The 22,432-nt window shown below is 47.3% G+C and overlaps 1 protein-coding gene across 1 annotated transcript; it reads left to right on the top strand.

Annotated features, from left to right (window-relative positions):
* Window positions 1-12,792: 12,792 nt before the first annotated feature.
* LOC146184604 (uncharacterized) lies at window positions 12,793-14,411 on the top strand. The gene is made up of 2 exons (XM_084608820.1): window positions 12,793-14,126; window positions 14,272-14,411. Exons 1-2 carry the CDS (start codon window positions 13,001-13,003, stop codon window positions 14,409-14,411), a joined length of 1,266 nt encoding a protein of 421 aa, XP_084464946.1. The 5' UTR covers window positions 12,793-13,000.
* Window positions 14,412-22,432: the final 8,021 nt, after the last annotated feature.

The following is a 22,432-nucleotide window of genomic DNA, read 5'->3' as shown; positions in this document are numbered from 1 at the left end:
CCGGTCCAAAGAGGTGCGATTTAGCGGTTTCGAGCTTAAATTCCGGAGGCCAGTTGTGTAGAGTCACTGTCCCCTTTAGATTTTCGAGCCAATCACTTGTAGACTCCGAATCTCCGTCTGCAGAAAAATCCTTGATCGGTTTGCTCATGTCGGGCATTATCTGAAACGTTGAGACGGTTGGCTGAGGCGGTATGCTTAATTTCTTAAGCCGCTCTGTCGTGGACGGATTCCTCGAACCGGGCTTTGTGCACGAATGCCGGGGACGACTCGAGTTTGTGCGCCGTGAGCGGGCGGTGCGCCCAGTTTTAATACCACTGGCGAACGCCAACTCAGCGCAGAGGGAGGCTGCAGGCCGGCGCCTAGAGGACGGCGAAGAGGGAGGCGAACGCGTGGCCCTGTAGGGGGAGGGGGGGGGGGCATCGCTGGCCGCGGTCCACGCCTCGGAGCGGCGAAGGATCTTCGGGACGGCCGCGCATCTTCCGAGCAGCGAGCGAGGCTTGGAGGGTATGCAGAGACAGTCGTCGCGGGCAGCTGCGAGGAGGAAGAAGACACAAGCGACTTGGAAAGAACAAGGCGACCGGGAGATGAGAGTCGAGTGCCGTGCAGAGAGGCCGCACCATGAAGACGGCGAACCTTTCTTAGCTTGTAAATAATGTAAAATAAACGGTGTTTGTACATAGCCAATTGTCGTGAGGTGAAGAAATATAAGAAAAGAAAAGAACCTCGCTTCCTTTCGTTTAGGGTAACTGGAGCATAACTGGCTCATTGATAATCTCATTCTTCTCATTGACCATTTTCAGCAAATCGGCCATAGTAGGTGTGCTCTCCCCTTCAGCCATAGCTTGCCTTTAACTGATAGCTCAGCAATTATTAATTTTCATCGAGAGACCTCTCGAAACACTCATTACACACACACACACGAACAAAATGATGCGCTACAGATCGAAGAGAACGAACCAAAGAGCATTATACATAAGGAGGCAATACACAAAACACATGTGAAAGGTTACAATCCTAAACAAGACACTCGGCAGCTCAAACAAAAATAGGTACAATTAGACGTCTACACAGCTATGATACAGATATTTCGTTAAGCGGTTGAAATTGTTCAAATTTGTGTCGAATAGGATCAGTCCACTCAGGATAAGTCGCTCAGTTTGCTCACTCACGTCTTGTTGTTCTGCCGCTAGTTGATATCGGGGTGTTGTCGCTCTCGTCTTTCTTCAAGAATGGTTGGCGGGAAGGTTGGAGATGTCGTGAAGCTTGAAGGTGCCGCGCAGGTTAACGATCGATCCCACTTCTGAGGTAAATGTTAGCTTTTACAGATGCTAACGCGAAAAAGAATGTACAAAAGGATGGAAGGACGGACTACAAGTTACAGTTAATGAAGTTTAATAATAAATACACACTGTACTAGGGTAAAATACTAAGCATGATTTCGCACAACGAATCGCTCGCGCACACGCTCGGACACACACTCTGCCCGCTTCGCCCGTTTTCCGCACTCCTCTCTCCGCACAAAGAGGGTGATCTGGCTTTCGTCAAAGTTGATAGTCTCGCACTTAAACGTTGAAAGAAATACAAACACTCCCCGAAAATACAGAAGCATAGAGAGAAGGGACGCACACGTGCAAATGTCCTCCCACCTTGGCCGTAAAATAAGAGGAATGACCATTAGAAAAGTGAACACACAGAAAGAAACGGACGCCCGCTACACTTACCTACACACGGTGAAAACATCGTCAGCCAACTTTTTTCGCCTAGTTCTGTCGGGACATATCCGTACTGTTCCTGGCGTCGTTCCGCTCTATTAAAACCACCAATTTTGATTTCTCTTTCTTTTCTTCCCTGCTTTCACGAGACTCTACGACATCACTTGAAGGGGTTCACGCGCAACAGCGTTGACGGAGTACAAGAGTCGTCTTCTTCCACGTAGCTTCGGTAAACTCGGTAAATGTGTCAGGGGAGCATATTCGTTGCAATGTTAGAGCGGTTGCAGCAAAATTTGAGTAATTTCTTTTCCTCCATCGTAAGCAGCTGCGAATAGTGTGTTAGCACGCCTAGTTCTGTTCATCTTATCATTTTTGCGTAGGTTCGCTAAGCACGCAGTCTGTGTATTTGTAAATAAAATCGCCTCTGCGGTGCTACTTAGATTAGACTTATGAGCTCGACTGGCTACCTTATTCCGTCGTATTGCTCTCAATGCAAACTTTGTTTGTGACAACGGTTTTTGTATGCCTGGCCTGCTTCACCCCCTCCCCCCCTTCCTCCCTCGTTTGGCAGCGCACACATCAGGAGCCTGAGAAATGTAAGCAGTGAACACAGCCGGCTCCTATATCTATTATTCCTCTATTATTTTTTGTAAAAGCACCGGAACCAATTCGCTTTTCGAAAATGTGTGCTAAACAGTATGATCACATGCTGACACAGAACTATGAACCTCTGGAAACGTTATGTATACGGCTATAATATGGCCACCTCACTGGACTTTATTGCCGATGTCACCGGGAGAGGAGCATTGGAACAGCGCAGACGGGTGATACCGATGACGTGCGCTTTGCGGCACTCGTGTGTTTGCGCGATTCCCACCGGCATTTCGGAAGCGGCCTGCGGAGCCCCGAGGCTTAAAACAGCAAAACTACGGAAGTTCGGCGATGGCACCGTGTGAGGAGACCGGAGCGAACTTTCGGGAGTGCACCCCTGCACTGTGCTGTGTTTACACGAAGCTCCCGCTCTGGCGCCAAAGCTCATGTGAATGCCGCACGCGCAGGCGTGTGATCGTCCGGTACTGGTGTTTTCTTGCCTTGGCCAAGATTAATAAACTTCTCTCAGTCTTCCGGCAACCGCCTTTGCAGCCGGCGTATGAACAATTCGGTGTGCCTGCAGGCGTTTTCTATTTCCGCTGATAGCGGGGAGGGTAGTGAAGGTTGTCGGGCCCATAGAGTCACTCTAATCGGGCATGACATGCAGCGTCTCTGATGGGACAATCTCTGGTGCAAGGCAGCTCATGATCCCTTCTTGTCAGCAGTTCCAAGGACAGAGTGAGAGGTAGGAGCAACCTACCAAACCAGCGCGTCGTTTCTTCTGTGGCCGCTGCTTTCGAGCGTACAGTGTACAATGCATCACCTAACGCGCAAAACAATCCCTCCATGGCGGCGGCGTTGCAGTGGAGTCAAAATGCAGAGGCCCCGTATGGTGCACGGTGTCAGTGAACGTTAGACAGCCAGCCCTCCACGCTGGCACGCAGTGCCATCGCCAGGGCCACCCGCACCAGGTGCGAACGCCCCCCCCCCCCCCCCCCCCAGCCCCTTTCCCCGCCCGCCCCCGCCATCCTTGCGTTTTAAGCACCGGATCGCAACTTCCTTTGTACCTCCTCTGTAGTGATCAGACATTCAGACTTGCCATTCCACTGAGCAAGAGGCATTCCTTGCCTTTCGGTGTTTTAGAAGTGTGAGGTGGATGTGTGACTGGGCCGAGGAGCGAGAAAGACAAGAGATAAGTGAACAAGACAACAGGCTGCCAGGGAGATAATGCCAACGGAATATTCTAGAGCGCTATACCAGCAGTCCTCGCTTGGGAAACCGCTCAGGGGTTTCCGATGGGCGCCGGGTTAATGCTGGTGTTTCTAGGGTACAGGCACGTTCACAGGCCCGGTCCAACGTTAAAGAGGCGTGGAGCCTCAGCATAAACTAAGGCGTGTATTTTCAAGCACTCCTCACAACAGAATAATTTAATTCTACGGGAGATCACACTTGCCAGTCAGTGTCTCAGCGGCACCAAAACGCGCCTTTTCGCGTCTTTACACAATACTTCATTTGGCTCCCCCCCCCCCCCTCCCCCTCCCTTCCTCCCACTCACTGCTCAGATGCACTCCCCTGAGCGCTGCACCCGGTGCGGACCGCACCCCCCTCGCGACGCAACTGGTTGCATGTCTTTTTTTTTTCACTCCCTCTTTCCCGCCTTCGCTCAATGCTCCGCTCTGGTGCCCTCCAACGAGTGAGAGGTACTGCGCAATTTCATTTGGGGAAAAACAAAACAAAACAAACAAAAAAAAAAACAAGCGAGCAACTGCTCTAGAAGACGCTCTAGACACAACTGCCATCTTTCTTTTTATTATAGCAACACGTTACAACACGTTACGTTACGTGCGAACATTGGAATAAAGCGCTTTCTGACATTCATGGTTGCACGACCGCTTAGTCATGTTTGTAACCGTTTGCTCCAGGAAGGATTATTTCCGGATGACCTTAAGCTGGATAGAGTCATTGTAATACATAAAGGTGGGGCCAAATTAATTTTAACAATAATCGACCAATATCTGTGCTGTGTTCCTTATCGAAAATTATGGAGTTATTTATTGCCGACTTTCAGACTTTCTAGATAAACTAAAGTAAATTTCACCGCACCAGTACGGATATCCATACTGCAGGCCATAAGGCCTGCAGTATTTTGAAATAAATAAATAAATAAATAAGTCAACTGAGTTAGCTCTACTGTATGTGGAGGAAAGGCTCATAGAAAACATTGAACGTAAATTATTTACAGTGGGAATCTTCCTTGATATACGCAAAACATTTGGCTTTGTTAAACACCAACATATAAACATACATTGATAAACTCCCGATGTATGGTATACGAGGACGAGCAATTCAACTTATTGAGAGTTACTTATCAAACCGTAAGCAATGCGTGATGCAATAAACACAACCTCTTCTACATTAGAACCAATTTTAACAGGTGTGCCTCAGGGCTCAATTCTTGGGCCGTTGCTTTTTTTGTTGTACATCCATGATATAGCCAGTATTCCATTCACACAAAAATTGCTCCTTTATGCAGATGACACAAACGTCTTCTTTTCTGGCCCCAGCCCCTCTAAACTAGAAACAGACGCAAACAGTTATCTATGTGAACTGTCTGAATGGCTAACTGCAAATGAATTGGAGCTTAACACAAGCAAAACCAAGTACATTATTTTTAGAGCTCGTAACACTAGAATTACTATGGAGTCGTCCTTGCCCTTTCAAAGCGATGTGATAGAGCGCACAGACGTGATAAAATTTTTAGGAGTTTTCTTTCATGAGCACCTCTTGTGGAATACACATACGAACCATCTTACACTAAAATTATCTAGAGTGGTGGGAACATTGTGGAATAAGAAACCAAATCCCTGAAAACTTTAAAGCGCTTATTTACTCTACAATGATTCAGTCCCATATATATATTACTGTCTTCTCGTATGGCGCAAAACTACTGCTACCAATTTGGCAAACATATATATCACACAGAAAAATAATCGATCTGTGCCCTAGATGGTTCCAAGTACAGCGAAAGCACGCATGGTTTTCGTTGCAGTTATGAAGTAGTGACATGGTCCATAGGGTCACGAAGAGTCGGACACGACTGAACGCCTGAACTGAACTGAACTGAGGGTGGATCAAGTTTATGAAAACAAACTTGCGATTTATATATACAATGAAATCAGGAAAAACCGTGACAATTTTGCACAGACATATATGAGCATAAATCAAAATTTTGACCTCAGGAAAAAACAGTAGAGACTACCAAAGCTGAGAACAAATTACGGTGGGCAAAGCCTACAATCCCAAATACCCATCTTTTGAATAAAAATAAGGATCCTGTTACCGTTATTGAACGCATGCGATCACTTGGTGTATTTAAACGTACACTAATCGAGATGTGGAACTAAGTGTTTTAATTAAAACTGTCGTCGATGTCCAAAATTGTTTAGCTTTTTGAGTGCCTGTTGCTGTTGTTGTTTTGTTTTGTTTTTGTTTTATTTTTAATTTCTTCACCTTTATGAGTGCCTGTAACTGTTGTCTTTTTCTATTGTTTATTTGCATCTTTGAGTGGAGAAAATAAGTTCATCTGTACCGCGCTGTTTCCCCTGTGTACAAATTGCATGGGGCTCTGAACCTAGTCAGGTGCAAGTACGCACCTTTGGCTCGGGGCCCTTTAGTTTCTGTATAAGGAAACTAAGAATAAACTTCAAACAAAAAGCAGGCGCAGCTTTTCTTTCCGAAGCGCAACTAACTAGTTTTTTTTTTTCAATTTAATTAATTTTTTTCGGTGTGATACCACGCATTCAACATCAAACCGACTTAGCAGACCTTTTATGCATCTGGCTTCCCATCATCTGCTCCTCTTTGTATGCAAATAGGCCGTTTCCAAAATGCCGGTGCGAAACGTTTTTCTGTCACTCAAACACAGGAGTGCCGCAACGCGCACGTCATCGGTATCACACGTCTGCGCTGTTCCAATGCTCCTCTCCCGGTGACATCGGCAATAAAGTCCAGTGAGGTGGCCATATTAGAGCCGTATACATAACGTTTCCAGAGGTTCATATTTCTGTGTCAGCATGTGATCATATTGTTTGGCGCACATTTTCGAAAAGCGAATTGGTTCCGGTGCTTTTACAAAAATAATAGAGGAATATTAGATATAGGAGCCGGCCGTGTTCACTGCTTACATTGCTCAGACTCCTGATGTGTGCTGGCAGAAGAGGGAGGAAGGGGAGGAGGGGGTGAAGGAGCCCAGGCATACAAAAACCGTTGCCACCAACAAAGTTTGAATTGAGAGCAATACGACCGAATAAGGTAGTCAGTCGAGCTCATGAGTCTAAGTAGCACCGCAGAGGCGATTTTATTTACAAGTATACACAGACTGCATGCTTAGCGAACCTACGCAAAGATTATAAGATGAACAGAACTGGGCGTGCTAACACACTATTCGCAGCTGCTTACGATGGAGGCAAGAAATTGCTCAATGGTGCTGTAACCGCTCTAATATTGCAACGAATATGCTCCCCTGACACATTTACCGAGTTTACCGAAGCTACGTGGCAGAAGACGACTCTTGTACTCCGTCAACGCTGTTGCGAGTGAGCCCCTTCAAGTCTGTCCACAGGATACCAAACGGGCTTTCTGTTGTCAGAGTTAGTTACATTGTGAGGTAGTAGAGTCACGTGAAAGCAGGGAAGAAAAGAAAGAGGAAATCAAAATTGGTGGTTTCAATAGAACAGAACGACGTCAAGAACAGTACGGATACGTTCCGACAAAACTAGACGAAAAATGTTGGCTGACGATTTCTTCACGTGAAACCGGGTTTTTTTTTTTTTTTTTTTGACCGGACCACTGAAATTCGAGGCTTGTCTCTTTTCATAGGTTCATCAAAAAACGCCCCGTGGTTTACTCTTCAGGGTTTACCGAAAATACTAATTGCAAGGGCAGCCGGCGTGATTGTGCAGAGTTGTAGCATAGCGCTGACACCCCGAAATGGAACTATATACTATATGACATGACCACCAATACCCACGCACACAACTCCCATCCCCTCTACACGTGGGTTTACGTTACACCAGTCCGCGTGTTCCCTTTTTCTCGGTAGCCTATAAAGTTTAGGTCAATTAAGCTGTGATAAGCGCAGTTCACGTTTTTCCGAATATCTCAATGTGAGTCAGTGAGTCAGTCAGCCGAACCGCTTTCAAATTGGCTTCCAAGAATCCACACTAGACTCCGCAGTGATGGACCGTTTCCTTGCCTAACCACTTGCACCATACAAGAACCGACGCTGCGTGCAAACAGTACCACACCAGGGACAAAATTCAGTCGCCTGATGGAGGAGAGGAAGGGCGGAGTGACGCAGCGCAGAGAAGATCGTGGGAGCGAGCTGTCTTTGCAGAGCGCACATCCGGGCTGCGTCCGTGTTGGCATTGGCGCGACATCCCTCCATGCTGAAAGGCACGAACACGGTCTTTTTTTTTTTCACTCTAAATACTGTAGATAGCTTGGAACACAGCAAAAAACTATACGTGCATAAGCAGGCACTAATGAGCCGTCAGCTTTTCGCTTAACCTCCGCGCTCTAAACGCATTCACGCAATTACATTACTGAAAATAATAAAATTACAAAAACACAGCGCATGCGAGCCACACTCAAACACATCAAGTGCACACAATTATACACAACGCAAGAATACAAAAGCAGTCACTCGAAATAGAATTACCAAATTGGATACTTTCAGAGGCTTCTGGCGACAAAAAAAAAAAAAAAAAAAAAGAAAAGTTGAGGTCGGCGACTTGGCTATTTTCTGGCGACTTTTTTCGCCAATAATTCGTACATTGGTGAGTTTTCCAACATGTCGCATGCACTTTAAAAATTGAATTGGTTGCTACTTGGAGTTTGCTATACGTCGGGTCAGAATACCATGAAAGGCATTGCAGAAGGTGTTACGAAGCTGCTCGTCCTACCCTTGTCTAATGCAGAGCCAGCGTGTTTTCTGCTGAGGCATTGGGTTAAGAAATAGAATGTCCAACAAACTGTTTGCTGCGGTAATGAAGAAAAAGTTTCGATTGCGCATAAATGGCGTCATCAGCTCGACGTTTGAAGTGCCACACTAAATGGCGGAAAGGTTAACAACAGCGTCTACACCTGAGTTGTGACAATGCTGACTTGTTTGCATTCGCTTTAACTCATCTGTGTGTTTGTAGTGCATCGAAATATTGAATGTGGTCAAGATTTTCTTAGTCCTTTTACATCCGTCAGCTGGATGACCTAGTCATTTTAACAAATATTTACACAAGAAAATGTGATAACATCTTGTTTTTACTCTTGTTTTGTGCACACTGCGCATATACAGAAAAATGAAGAACGTTTACATTGCTCTTTATTTTACATAAAAACTATCTAACTTATCGATCTTCCCATAGAGCGAAGAAGTGGCTGGGAGAGCTATGCTTTCCGTCTCACGTTCCCGACGACTGTTTATCGCCGGGCCAGCTGTGCTTTTCGCGGCGTGGGCGGGAACGATTTTTTAAAAACCCAGTCCGAGGTCAGCCAGTCTCAAATCCTGAACCATCATGAACATAATGGGCACATACAAGAAGGCATCTACTTCGTGAGCATCCGGAATGCAGATATTTTTATTTCCGATCACCTATGAAGGGCGTCGTTTTTCATTGCAGCCACCCGGAATTCTGGCTTTTTTCGGTTAGGATTGACCTGCATAACGGTAATTTCGGTTAGCTGATACGAATACATATAAAATACATATGCATACTAATACATATACAGTGAGGAAAGACAGTGTCTATGCCGTACGCTGGAGCATTTAGATGAACGCCCATTGACCGAAATTAAGATTTTAGGCCCCTGGCCACGGCGATCGTCTGCGGGTGAAGGCCTCCCAGGCACTGACTGCTCCGCTTTACGAAAAGCACTGACCTAATCAAGACTACCAGTTTGCTGTTATGTTACGTGATATGACTGTGACGTGATGTGATGTGACATGTCTGATGTGTATGTACTAACTTCACCCATCCCTCTCTCACAACTTTTATATCCACTCACCCCTTTCCCCTAGTGCAGGGTAGCAAACCGGTTTCTTTTATGGGTTAACCTCTCTGCCTTTCCTCCTCATCTTCCTCCTCCTCCGCAGGAATTCTTTAATACAGATAGCGAATAAAAAAAAAATGTCACTAATACTCCTTGGCGGCTTTTTTTGCCTACTAAATTAAATGTTTGTCTTAGTTGGAGACTTTTTTGGCAACATTGGAGAGATTTTTGGCGCTTTTTTTCACGAGGACGTGGCAACCCTGCATACGTTTATTGACATGCTTTTATTGTGCTCCCAAACCCCTAGCAGGTAGGCCAATTTGATGAATACTTGTGAGCTGTTAAAACGCCGCCACGCGTCGTTCCTTCGTTATCTTGCACTGCAACCATGAAGCGGCACCCACTGTACACAAGACTGCGCAAAAGCAATGCTCGGCATCGCAGCTTACACCATCGAGTACCGATAAGCGGGCACTAATACGCTTTGTAATATGGGTTCGATAAAGATTCCTGCACAATCATTGACTGCGTCCTCACAACAACGCTCGCAGAAATAATGTGGAAGAAAGGATATTTTCCCCGTTTTCGCTGAACCCAGTTGCCTCGATCCAGAGCCCGCACTCCTAGGAGTCGTCTTCAAGCGATCCCCACCTGCAGTAGTGAAAAAGAAAAAAAAAAAAAAAACTGCTTGTCGCTAAGACGCCAGCTAAAGATATCAACTCCAGTGCTATACTGCTGACAAGAAGGGTGGGATGATAGGGTATTCGCAGCGAGATCGAACTAGAGGTGGCGCCACCATCTCTCTGATAGTGGGTATCGGCAGCCTCCAGCGCTCGCAGAAACGCACGCGGCTTATGTCTGCTTCCGAGTTTACGGCGGCTTTGTTGGCCACGAAAACGTGCCTTTGCGACGCATTAGCGATTTGCTGTTTAGAGTATTACAATATTGCAGAAAAAAAAAATTCGTGAATTTCGAAACTGCAGCCAAAAAAATAAATGCGCCGATTTTAAGAAAACAAGCCACGCAACCACCCGTCTTTTATATTTACTGGCATCACTTTGCACGCTTTTTGCGTTGTACGGCGCTCACAGGCCAAAGATACTTGGGCCTGAACATGACATATCGCCTTTTCAACAGAGTGCGCGCGTCTTATACGAGTGAGACAGGAAAATTTAGTGTCAAGTCCACGGAGGTTTATGGTCTCACATGCAGTACTTTAGAATAAATCGATGCATCCTGGTTCATTATATCGTACTTGACTCGAAGATTAAGCAGGTTAAATGTAGCACTGAGAGCGTATTGCCCGACGGGTTGCCGTAAACTGAGTGGAAATCAGCTCTGGCCCAGACAACCAGGCACAAGTATTCCCTGAAAATGAGATTACGCCGACACTGTACAGGAAACCTCGCCCCACAGGAAAGCTGACTGCTCACGTGTAGAGCGGTGAGTGGATTGAGTTTGCCAAGCTCACAACAAGGCGGATGCTTTTTGCGGCAGATAATCCGGTGTTGCATGTGAAATGATTCTAAACAATTTCCTGAAACCGAGGTAAGTATAAGGAATTTCTGATGTGTGTGATGTTTATAAATGCTAAATTAGTAGTGTAATTATTATTTTTTCAATGACAATGAATTTCACCATGTTACAGACCTTTTACAGACTCGACAAAATTTAGGACTATCAGCGATTAATTTTCAGTAACGTTAAAGTGCAAGCTACGAATCAGTAGCTGCGAAGACATCGTAAAAAAGGCGCTTCGTCGCTGTCGTGATCTGGCAAGGAATTTTGAAGGCTGAAGATTTCTTTATTATTGTAATTATTGTTAAACAGTGACGTTGAGGCGGTTCTGTCGTTTACTTCCAAAACAGGCGCCGGACATAAAACTATTCTGAAAGAAATGGAACTCATCTTATCATATGTTACTATAAATATGTGTTTATTCCCAAACTAAATATCGGTGATTAAGCTCGCATGATGATATTTTAGTCCCCTTGCCAGAAACAACCAGTTTGCTCGAAAGACAGCACAGACGAAAAGGGGTTCTAATGATTTTAATGGGCTACCAGTGTACATTGTTCTATGCGTATTATGTAATATTTAGTGTAACAGGTGCTACGAAGATTTGTTTCTCAAACGTTCGAGCATTTCTCTAAAGCGAAATGTGCTCATTATCACTGTTACGGATGCGCAGAATCCTTCAACAGAAATAAAAAGAAGAAATGAAATGCATATGCGGGTTTAACGCGCCATGCGACCTCGGCTATATGACGGATGATGTAGGGGAGGACCTCGGTGTCGTTGACCACGTGGAATTGTTCAACCCGCAATCAAATCCCACAGCCGAGGAGCGCTTTTTGAAACGGCCAGGATCGAACCGCCCGTTCTCGAAATCAGCTACAGTCCAGCGCCCTACCACTGACACACCGCGATGGCTTAACAGCAAAAAAAAAAAAAAAAAAAAAAGAAAAAAAAGTACTCAGGCAACTCTATTGTGGATACAGAAGGCACAAAGTGGCCTGTTCAAACTGGATTTCGCTATGCAACAGTCTGCAGTCGCATGTTTCAGCAGTTGCGGTGTTCCAAACAGAAGCGGGAATATACGATTTTTGAGCATTTGCATCAGTTGTATTGACGGCAGCAACCTGTTTTGCTTTGACATGGCGACAGCAGCTCCATGTCAAAGCATTTCGTTTGAGACACCACTTGTCAAAGAATCTCAAGCGCCGAAGACCGCGACTGATAATGTCCTTTCCAGCGTGACATACTCCATACGGACAAGCAGATAAATGAAGGGGAAATGAGGGTGCTCGTTATAATACATGAAGGAAAGAAGCCAACAGTCGGCGAGGCCAAGGAAAGCATTGGGGATTGTACTTTGTTTTTTGTTTTGTTTTTTTTTTGTAATCACATAAACTAGTAATGTAATCTGTTTAGGGGAAAAATAATTAAACACAAAGTAGAGGGAAAAACAACGTGCCGATGGTGAGAACCGAACCCACGACCTCCGAATATCGCGACCAGTGCTCTTTTTTTTTTATGAAGCGGGGGGGTAATAGCCTGGTTATATTTCAGGAATTTTCGCGCTACGCTGTACAAAGACACACAAGAAAGCAGGAACCACGCACACAGAACAAGCGTGCACTGACAACTATGGTTTATTCATGGCAGGGTATTTTCGCTCACCCAAGTGTCATTCAAACCGCCGCAGTGGTGCAGTGGTTACGGTACTCGACCATTGTGCCCAAGGATGTAGGATCGAATCACGGCTTCCGTCCGTCGAGGTGAGAAGCTGTCCGTGGAAGTGAGCGGGAAGGGGAAAGTAGGGCCCCCCGCCGCCCAACGACAGCGCCATGCTCTGCCTACACCAGTACTTCTCATCCCGCCCTGTTAGCAGTAGCTCCAAAAGAAGGAAGCCAGGAGGGGAGGAGTGAGAGTGTTGTATATTTGGTTTCGGTTCGAGTTTGTGATCACCGGCCGCCAGAGGCACCAGTGTCGCTCTGTGTATATAAGTGACTGCATGTTGAAATAAAGGGGATTTTCTTGGTTGCTTGGCAGTCCGTGTACATCTGCGGCACACGCCGCTACAACATTGGCGACGAGGATTGGCCGATTTCGGGGGGCGTGACTTTCGCCGCTTGCTCTTCGGCGCCATGAGTGTTTCGGGACTCGCGCCACCGCCCCCGTTCCTGCGCGCGCCTGGCCAACCTGCTGTTGCGTGGCCGCAATGGTTCCGCATCTTCGAGAACTATCTGCTTGCTTCGGGTGCCTCCGACTGCACACCGGATCGTCGCAAGGCACTACTTCTTCACAGTCTCGGGGTAGAAGGTCCGCGCATATTTTACACCCTCCCATCTTTGGACAACGCCAAGCTCGGTGAGCAAATTGCTACTGATAAAGCATCGGGCTCAGGCGATGCAAGGCCTGAAGTATCATCGTATGATGTCGCAGTGGCCGCTCTGCATGCTCATTTTTCGGCAACAAGCAGTGTTGTTGCCGAACGGCATCGTTTTAGTAGGCGTGTCCAACAAGTTGGTGAATCAGTGAATGAGCACAGCACTGCATTGCGGGAGCTTTCTGCTACATGCTCGTTTCCTGTTGAGGAAGATTCGCTGCGTGACCAGTTCGTTGCGGGTATTTCGTCTCGGAGCTTGCGCGAACGTTTTCTTCTTGAAGGATCGTCTCTCTCGTTCGCTAGAGCGGTACTCCTGGCAAGGCAGTTTGAGCAGGCGTACAATGATCTGCAAGAATTTCCTTCTGAAGTTGTTGGACGTATAAATACTCGTGGAAATACGCCTACGCGCACACCATATTCCGACGAGAGCTCGAAGCAGTCACACAGCCGCCAATCGCGTTGTTATCGCTGCGGTTCATCTCAGCACAGTGCGGCATCATTTCGCTGTCCAGCCAAAAGCAAGCGTTGTCACCATTGCGGTGTTATGGGTCACTTCCGCTCTGTTTGCGAGAAACGAGGCTCCGCTCTGGTTCGTGAGGTAGACAGCCAAAATTCTTCTAGCGAGGAAGTTTTGAGCATTCTGGCTGTGACGACGGCCGCTCGCTACGCAGTTCACGTCACAGTTTCGATTGGCCGCACGGACATAACTTTCCTTGTAGATTCTGGGTCATCTGTTTCCATTGTTACAAAGGACCTTTTCAAGCAGCATTTTGGAGACCACGTACTTTTTGCCCCAACAGTTCGGTTACTAGACTATTCAAAACAGCCAATTCCGGTTCGTGGCTGTTTCTTCGCTGACGTTACGTACAAAGCTGACACAACGAGTCCGAAAAGAGATCCAAACGAAAAGAGATCCAAACTCTTCAACTAATTCCTTTGGGAGGTCAATTTCCTGCACGGCTTTTGTCGGCTCAGAGCGCTGTTCCCTTCGAGAATTAGACGTTAGCGTCGTTTCAAGGCACTGAAGAGATGACACAACAAGTCTTCTTTTCTATGTTGTAGAACAAGGCACCTCACTCTTGGGTATCGATGCCATCAAGGCGCTCGGGCTACAGATTGATGGTTCATCTCTTCAATGCCTTGAAACGACGCTAACGTCTAATTCTTGAAGGGAACAGCGCTCTGAGCCGACAAAAGCCGTGCAGGAAATTAACCTCCCAAAGGAATTAGTTGAAGAGTTTGGATCTCTTTTCGATCTAGGCCTTGGCCTCGCAAAAGGTTTTGTGCACCACGTCAAAACGCGATCCACAGTGCAGCCATTCCAATCAAAACTTCGGCGCCTTCCGCTCTCACTGCGACCATTGGTCTCGGAAGAGCTCCGTCGATTGGAAAATATGGACGTGATAGAGAGGGTGGAGGCATCTGAATGGGTGTCACCCATTGTGGTCGTTAAAAAGAAAGAGGGAGGTATTCGCCTCTGTGTAGACCTTAGACAAGCAAACAAAGCTGTCGTAGCAGACAGCTTCCCCCTTTCTCATACAGAAGAGCTATTGCATGGTCTAGTGGGGGCAACAAATTTTTCTAAGCTAGACCTCGCATCAGCTTACCACCAGGTCATGCTTCACCCTGCGAGTCGCGATTTGACCGCATTTCTTACTCACGAAGGCCTCTTTCGTTTTAAGAGTGTGTTTCGGGCTGGCTTCCGCGCCCTATGCATTTCAGAGCATGATGTCCAAGGTCCTGCAGGGATGTAAGGGCGTGCTTTTCTATATAGATGATATTATATAGTCTTCGGGCGGGGCCAGCAGGAGCACATAGATAACCTTGCATCAGTACTTAGACGCATTAACGAGGCAGGACTCAAGTTGAACAGGAAATGTATCTTCGATACGCAGGAACTTTCATTTTTGGGTCACAGGATCACAGCAAGTGGTATTGTTCCACTGGAGGAAAAGGTTGCTTCCATCAAGGATACCCCGGCACCCACCGATGCAGCCAGCCTTCGATTGTTCCTTGGACTGGTCGAATACTACTCTAGGTTCGTTCCCAACTTTGCCGAGATGGTTGAACCGATGCGTGCTCTTCTTCGAAAAGGGCAACCATTTGTTTGGTCTGGCGAGGTAGACTCCAGTTTTCGAAAGGTCAAAGAGGCACTTGCGTCCAGCACAGTCCTGCGGATGTTCGATGCAACCCTTCCCGTTGTAGTTTCCACTGACGCTTCTGACTGTGGGCTTGGAGCGGTTCTCCAACAGGTGGATGGAGAGGAACTGCACACAGTCGCCTTTGCTTCTCGAGCACTTTCATCCGCAGAGAGGAGATATTCAGTAGGAGAACGTGAAGCACATGCGTGTGTTTGGGCGTGCGAGAAGTGGCATGTCTACTTGTGGGGACGCAATTTCACATTGCTTACTGACCACCAAGCCTTGGTCGCATTGCTTTCTACCCAAGGGCCAGGAAGGCGTCCTTTGCGAATAGCACGGTGGGCGGAGCGCCTACTGCAGTACAACTATACAGTAAAGTACCGGAAGGGTTCGCAAAATCGAGTAGCAGATGCGCTTTCTCGTCTCCCTGCGTCATCTCCTCAGGAAGAAGAGACTTTACCAGATGAAACTGTATCAGTTGCCTTTGTATCTTCTTGCATTACCAGGGAAGAGTTTGAACAGGCCCAGTCGGAAGACGGCACACTGCAACAAATCAAGGCTTACATTGAATCGTCGTGGCCTACGCACAAATCCTTGCCGGGTGAGCTTCAACCTTTCTTCAACCTTCGCGATGAGCTTTCAGTGGTGGACAATTTGATTTTGCGTGGCGAACGCCTTGTGGTCCCCGCATCACTTACACCGCGGATAATTACCGCTGCTCATGAGGCCCACCCTGGAATTGTACGAACGAAAGCACGTCTGCGAGAAAAATTTTGGTGGCCAGCCATGGACAGGCAAGTCGAGCTAGCTATCCAAACATGTAGTATATGTCAGGCAGCGGACAAAAGCTCGAAGGTTAGGGCTGCACCATTGAACCCGGTCCCCTTACCAAAGGAACCGTGGCTAAAGCTGGGAATGGACATTGTTGGCCCATTTGAGAGAGCGCCACACGATTGCCGATATGCAATCACGCTGGTCGACTACTTTTCTAAGTGGCCCGAGGTATATTTTTGCAACCAAGCCACAACACGCACAGTCACAAGCTTCTTGGTGTCAGTGTTCGCACGTGAAGGTTACCCAGAAGAAATCGTTTGCGATAATGGGCCACAGTTTTCATCTCGAGAGTTCCAAGCTTTTCTGCAGGATCGCGGCATCCGCTTGCGGCATTCGTCCGTATACTACCCCCAAGCAAACGGTCAAGTAGAACGGTTTAACAGAGTTTTTAAAAGTTTTGTTCAAGTAGCTACACTCGAGCAGCGTCCCTTACGCCAGACGGTAACAGAATACTTGGGCGTCTACCGTTGCACGCCACATGCCACAACTGCAGTTGCCCCAGCACTTCTCCTGCATGGACATTTGCCAAGAACTCGGCTTGATGTGGTTGGGTACCCGTCAGCCATATTTTCGACTGACCCTAGTGCAGAGCTCCACCGCCTACGTGAGCGGATGAAGCAAAAGCAACAATCCAGTAAACTCTACACAGACGCTCGCAGGGCCGCAAGGGAAACCAAAGTGGATGTTGGTGACTTTGTACGAGTACGGAGACCTACAACTGCATTTAAAGGTGACTTCGCTTTTAGCAGCCCAAGGAAAGTGATAAGAAAGCAGGGGCAATCGTCTTTTCACCTTGATGATGGAAAAACGTGGAACGCTTCAAAATTGTCGAGGATGCCACAAGCTTCTGCATCCCTTTGTGGTTGGAGTGAAAGGAATGGTACAAATGATACCGCTACGGAAAGCAGCTCACCGCCTACCATGGACGGACCCGTTTCAGAAGCGCCAACCGGGTCTTCAGCTGTGGCTGCTGCTAAGCAGCAACCTATGCCACCAGTGACCTGCTGTGAACCGGAAGAGACTTCGCCTGCAGCCAGTGGGTTCTCAGAAGCATCGGGTACACAGCGTAGGGTACAGCCACCAAGGAACAGGCGACCCCCAGACCGCTATGGACACTAAGTGCAGAAGGACTCGTTGTGCTGCAGTGAACATGAATTTGTCACTCTCCGCACGAATGTTGAGTTTGAATGATGTGGACATTATTGAAGTGTATCTTGTTTTGTTTGTTTGTTTGTTTGTTTTGTTTTCTATATACTTTTGTATTAAGTGCTAGGACAAGCACGTTGTCGTTATTGTAAATATAATTCGGTAAACGAGCACTAACGTACTACCACTACTAAATTACTAACCAATGTAGCCATTTTTATAAGGAAGGGAATATGTTGTATATTTGGTTTCGGTTCGAGTTTGTGATCACCGGCCGCCAGAGGCACCAGTGTCGCTCTGTGTATATAAGTGACTGCATGTTGAAATAAAGGGGATTTTCTTGGTTGCTTGGCAGTCCGTGTACATCTGCGGCACACGCCGCTACAACAGAGAGCTTCCCTATAGAGGAGAGGAGGAGGGAGTTCACTGCTTCGTGCTGGCAATGAATGTCGAATCCCCGCAATGTCATCGAAAAGCCACCTGCACTTGGTTCGAGAAAGCCGTGATTACAGTTCTGGAATTTCGTCGGCGCGAAGCTCCAGAGCATAGAACACTTTCTGCATCACCATGACCCCGCACTGCCATTCCCTGCCACGCTAGTCACTGTAATAAAATTAACGTCGTTATCAGGGCGTTCCCTGCGTCTTTCATTCATTTTGCTTCCCAATTACAAACGCGTATGTGCACTTCACCCCCATTTCCCAGCTGTTTCCGTTCATGGCCACGCGGTGCAGATTCGAGACTTCGTAATTCTCCAGTTACAAATCCGTTTTGCACGAACGTCAGGCGAGAGTACTTTTCGCTGAAGGTATTTGGAAGAAATGTATGTCATCTGATGCGTCATTTTAAAAAGCCATTTCAAATTCAAAATGCGCGCCTTTTTCGAAGTTGGCTTCTAACGTCGCCTTTGTTGCGCCTTAATATTATGGAGCGTATCCTCACTAATAATTTGCACGTGTGAGAAGGCAGTGGTCAGAAAGACGTTTAAGATCCCTGCGGATACTCACATTGAAGGAATGCGTAAGAATTGATCCACTGTAATCCCCACGTGGCGTAACGCTGCAGTGCACTAAGCCACCGGGACGCTTTTTTTTTTTAATACCGGCGCGCATATTCTCCCAATGCGCCCAGACTTGCCCCGAATTGCCCCGCTGCCGGCTGTTCGCCGTCACCGATGCTAGCGGCACGCCATGGCCTATTTAGTCTTTACTGATTGGTAACTGTCTCACTTGTTTTCTGTGGACACCTCAACCGCGCCGTAAAAGAAGGGAGGAAGGTGGGAGTGAAAGTGGAAAGAGAGAAAGAGGAGCCGTAGGGGAGAGCTACGGAGTAATTTCGACCACCTGGGGATCTTTAAAGGGACACTGCAGCACTTTTTGCAAAAGTTGGGCTTTCAGCGGAAAGCCATAGTTTTTCATGCTGCGAGCTCGAATATCAGAGTAAAATTAGGCAGAAGAAAGCAGAAATAGCCTTTTTTCAGCAGAGATACGCAGCCCGCGCGACGCGGCTCACCGCGGGTCGCGCCGCCGCCCGTGATTGGCCAAGACGTCGCGTGACGACATTCTGAAGAGCGGGGAAGCTGCCGATGCGGCTCCTTCGCTGCGCTAGGTTGATCGCAGCTCTCTGCGGATTTGTGAATATCATTATGGCATGTCATTTCCACACGAATGACCATCGGGATTGTTACCGCATATATCCGTACAAGATACGCCCACAAACGATGCAGCACTTCCGTTGAGGGGAGCGTAGATTTGGCATCAAAACTTGCTTTAGTTACAGGCATTTTGAAAAATAGTGTGCGTCATTATTAGCAGAAACTACATGGCCCTCAGCGAAGCCTCGGCCCGCATTTTCCTGGGAAGGTAGGGCAGCGAACAATGCCTTAGCCGACTACCTCCGTCTCAGGCCTCTCGCCCCGCCCGAAATGTCATTGTTGTGAAAAATGAACCCAAAGCTTGGTGTACCAAATCCTGCTTTGAATGCCAGTCGTGGTACCTAGGGACAACGAAGAATGTTATAGAAAGGGTAAAGCAGTACACAGTTATCACCAGACAAATGAACAATAAGCTAAGCGCGGTTTCAGAGCTCTGCAATGCATACGAGGCATTGACGGGGCCATTGTGCTGGAGACCAAGTCAAATGCGCGCAGAATGCTGCTTGAGTCATAGGACATTTAGCAGACGTTGAAAGCCTTCCCTTTTGATCGTACTGTCACAATACACGTTTAGTGACGTGACGGCTGACGTATGTTGAAAGCCAAGCCGCAGCTCATCCACACCCATAGCTTCATGAGAAAACCGTGTTCCGAAATGGGTTTTCTTACAAGAGCTGCGTCGTTTTTATTTCCAACTGAATGTGCATCTCTAAAAAAAAAACAGGGCTATGTAAAATGACGAGGCAGCAATGGTGCAAAATCGCAAGGCCATGTATGAACAACTTTGATGATTGATTGCTTGGACGCACAGAAGGAAATCTCGCTCTTTGCGCTCCTTACCTGAATGCGCCTCTACCCAGCTGAGCGGTACACTCCTTATCTTCTAATAATGCTCCCGTAAGGGTTCCACGAACATATCAGGCACGTGACGTGCTGGAAAAGATCTCGCAGTCTCCACAACCTAGCTCGACAAAGCAGTAGACTCTTCTTAATCATCTGCTAGTTGGCAAAAATCATCAGCGCGTGCTACTGATGCGTTGTCCATGTTTAGCACAGAAGTCATTCCGCGAAGCTTTTGCGCAAAAAAAAAAAAAAAGACACGCGAATACAACCTTGCGCCGATGCTGTCTGATCGTCCTATCATGAGATAGCAGTCCATGAACGGATCGCAGATGACTGTCCCGACTGTTTTGTACAAGGAAACAGAAGGAACCGTGTCATGGTTCAGCCATGCCTTTTTGTCAAAGCCGTGTAGAAATCGCATTACAAACAAACTTCATGTGGTCACAGTTACGGAAATGCTTCCAGTAGAATGTTTCCTTTGGTCGGCTTGAATTCATCTCTCTTAGCAACACCAGATTGCGCCGCGAGCTTTTAATACAATGGAAGATCACATCGTCGCGTCCACAGCTGTTCGTGCATTCGAACACATGCAGAGTTGTGTTGTATCAGGTGCACAACACTAAGTTGACGTGTTTGTACGTCCTTCACATGATATGGAACTGCAAAGAGCAATTAGAGAAATATAAAGATCGAGTGCTCAGTCAAGCGGAGTGGGAGGCAGAGATGGCCCACACGGGCCTCTCTGAGCAGCGCAGCCTGCTCACCAGGGCCCGGGAGACAGCCCAGGCCAATGGTATCCTGGACTGCGGAAACCACCCACGCTACTCCGTTAAACAATAAACGTTTACTCTCTCTCTCTCCGCAACGCACGCAAAACGAGGAACAGCGCACGGCGAAAACCTCCTCCGTTGGCTCTGAATGCCTCCGGTTCCTAATGGTGACGTCACGACGGACGGAGAAGCGAGGTTTCTCCCTCCGCTTTCCTCCTCTGTAGCTGTCGCGCGGGGTGCGGGAAATTTGAATTGCGCGCTTTTAGTGGGCGATTGCGCAGGTGCTTTATGTATAATCGAAAAAATAACTTCACAGGCATGATCAACAAATACTCTACTTCAAAAGCCTATAGTATTGGTACATTTGAAAACCGCTGCAGTGTCCCTTTAACGTGCGCTGACATCGCACAGTCTTTACTATGGCGGCGGCACGGGGTTGCTAGGGGAGCTATGGTGCCCCGGTCACCATGGCAACGTCCCCAAGGTGACGTCAACACATACCCGTCTCCATTTATGCTTTTGCTTGCTACTCCTCGCCAACGTTGCCCTAATTATATTGCATTTTAATTAACTGATACTCATTCACTTTTTCATCTCTGTCGGCCATTGATTACTACTTTTTCACTCTAACGTCGAAACACACACCGTCTTCCTGTTGCGTGTCGTCCGTTTGGACGTCGACATTAGCTCGCTCGGCTATTTTGACTTATGATTATATTTCTAGCCTATAATTAATTAACTAATGACTCCACTTCGACCTCACGATTTCCCAGCGATATTCTTTGGTCCTCTTTCGCATACAATTCTTCGTCTATTTTCATTTCAACGTAATCGTGATGAGAAACTCTGGGGACAGGCTCCTTCGAACATAGCCACATAATTGCTAACGCATTAATAATGTGAGTGGCATATGTCGAGTCTGGGCCGCTATGGCAATCTTCGGCAGGGATTAAGAAGCGCTCGTTGAATGCCCCACGCCGGCCGACTCGTCACTCTATTTAGGAGGTTCGTGCTTCTTGACCAGATATGTGTCCATTGTTTTTCTCACGTAATCACATTATTCAGCTATATCCGACAACCAACTAGTTCAGCAGTAATTTTTTTAAGTACGTTTTTTACACCTTCCTAAGAATGGACTACCAGGAAGGTAAGACGACTAAAGAATTGAGCGCCGATACCGCGTTCCAGGTTTGAGAGAGAGAGAGAGAGAGAGAGAGGGAAAACACCGATTTGCGCCAAGTGTCGCAGGACACAGCACAAATAGGTTCCACAACGAGCTTTCAGTGAGCAGCGCAGGTGCGACATCAGTCACCCACGGGATATGCAGTCGGCGCTTGTCGATTCCCGGCAGTTCCGGACGTCGACGGAGCGCTCGATATTTCATCGCGCGATGGTTGCTATCCCGACATTTGGTGGCGGATTTCAATTTCAACTGACACCGGCACTCTTAAATCACATGCTGTCCTCAACTGCCCGCCTTTTTTCGGCAGTAAGCAGGGCTTTCTCTTGAGCGCTGCCTTCAGATAGGACCCTACGGATGGCGATAGGCCCAAACGCGTTGCGTGTAATAGGAGGTGTGTGTGCGTGTTTAAATGCCACGTTCATTTGTTTTCTTCGGCCAGCATCCCGGGCGACTTCTTTGCCGCACTCAGAACCGTCAGGGACGCCAGCATGGAGGCAGTCGTAGCTTGTGTAGGTGCCAGGTTACGTCCGCCACAGCTCCGCTGCTGAACGCCTATGTTTTGTTTTTGTGGGTTGAGCGTCGGAAGAGCAAGCGGTCACTCTCAAGTAAGAAGAATCCA

This window comes from Amblyomma maculatum, chromosome 7 (genome assembly GCF_055883805.1).
Source record: "Amblyomma maculatum isolate TAMU_Amacu chromosome 7, ASM5588380v1, whole genome shotgun sequence".
NCBI classification, from domain to species: domain Eukaryota; kingdom Metazoa; phylum Arthropoda; class Arachnida; order Ixodida; family Ixodidae; genus Amblyomma; species Amblyomma maculatum.
This window is presented reverse-complemented; position numbering and strand designations above follow the sequence as displayed.

Coding starts and splice junctions, on each gene's coding strand:
- LOC146184604 (XM_084608820.1), top strand. CDS start 13,001: ATGAGTGTTTCGGGACTCGCGCCACCGCCCCCGTTCCTGCGCGCGCCT. Junction 14,127..14,271: donor GTACAAAGCTGACACAACGA/GTCCGAAAAGAG, acceptor GGCACTGAAGAG/ATGACACAACAAGTCTTCTT.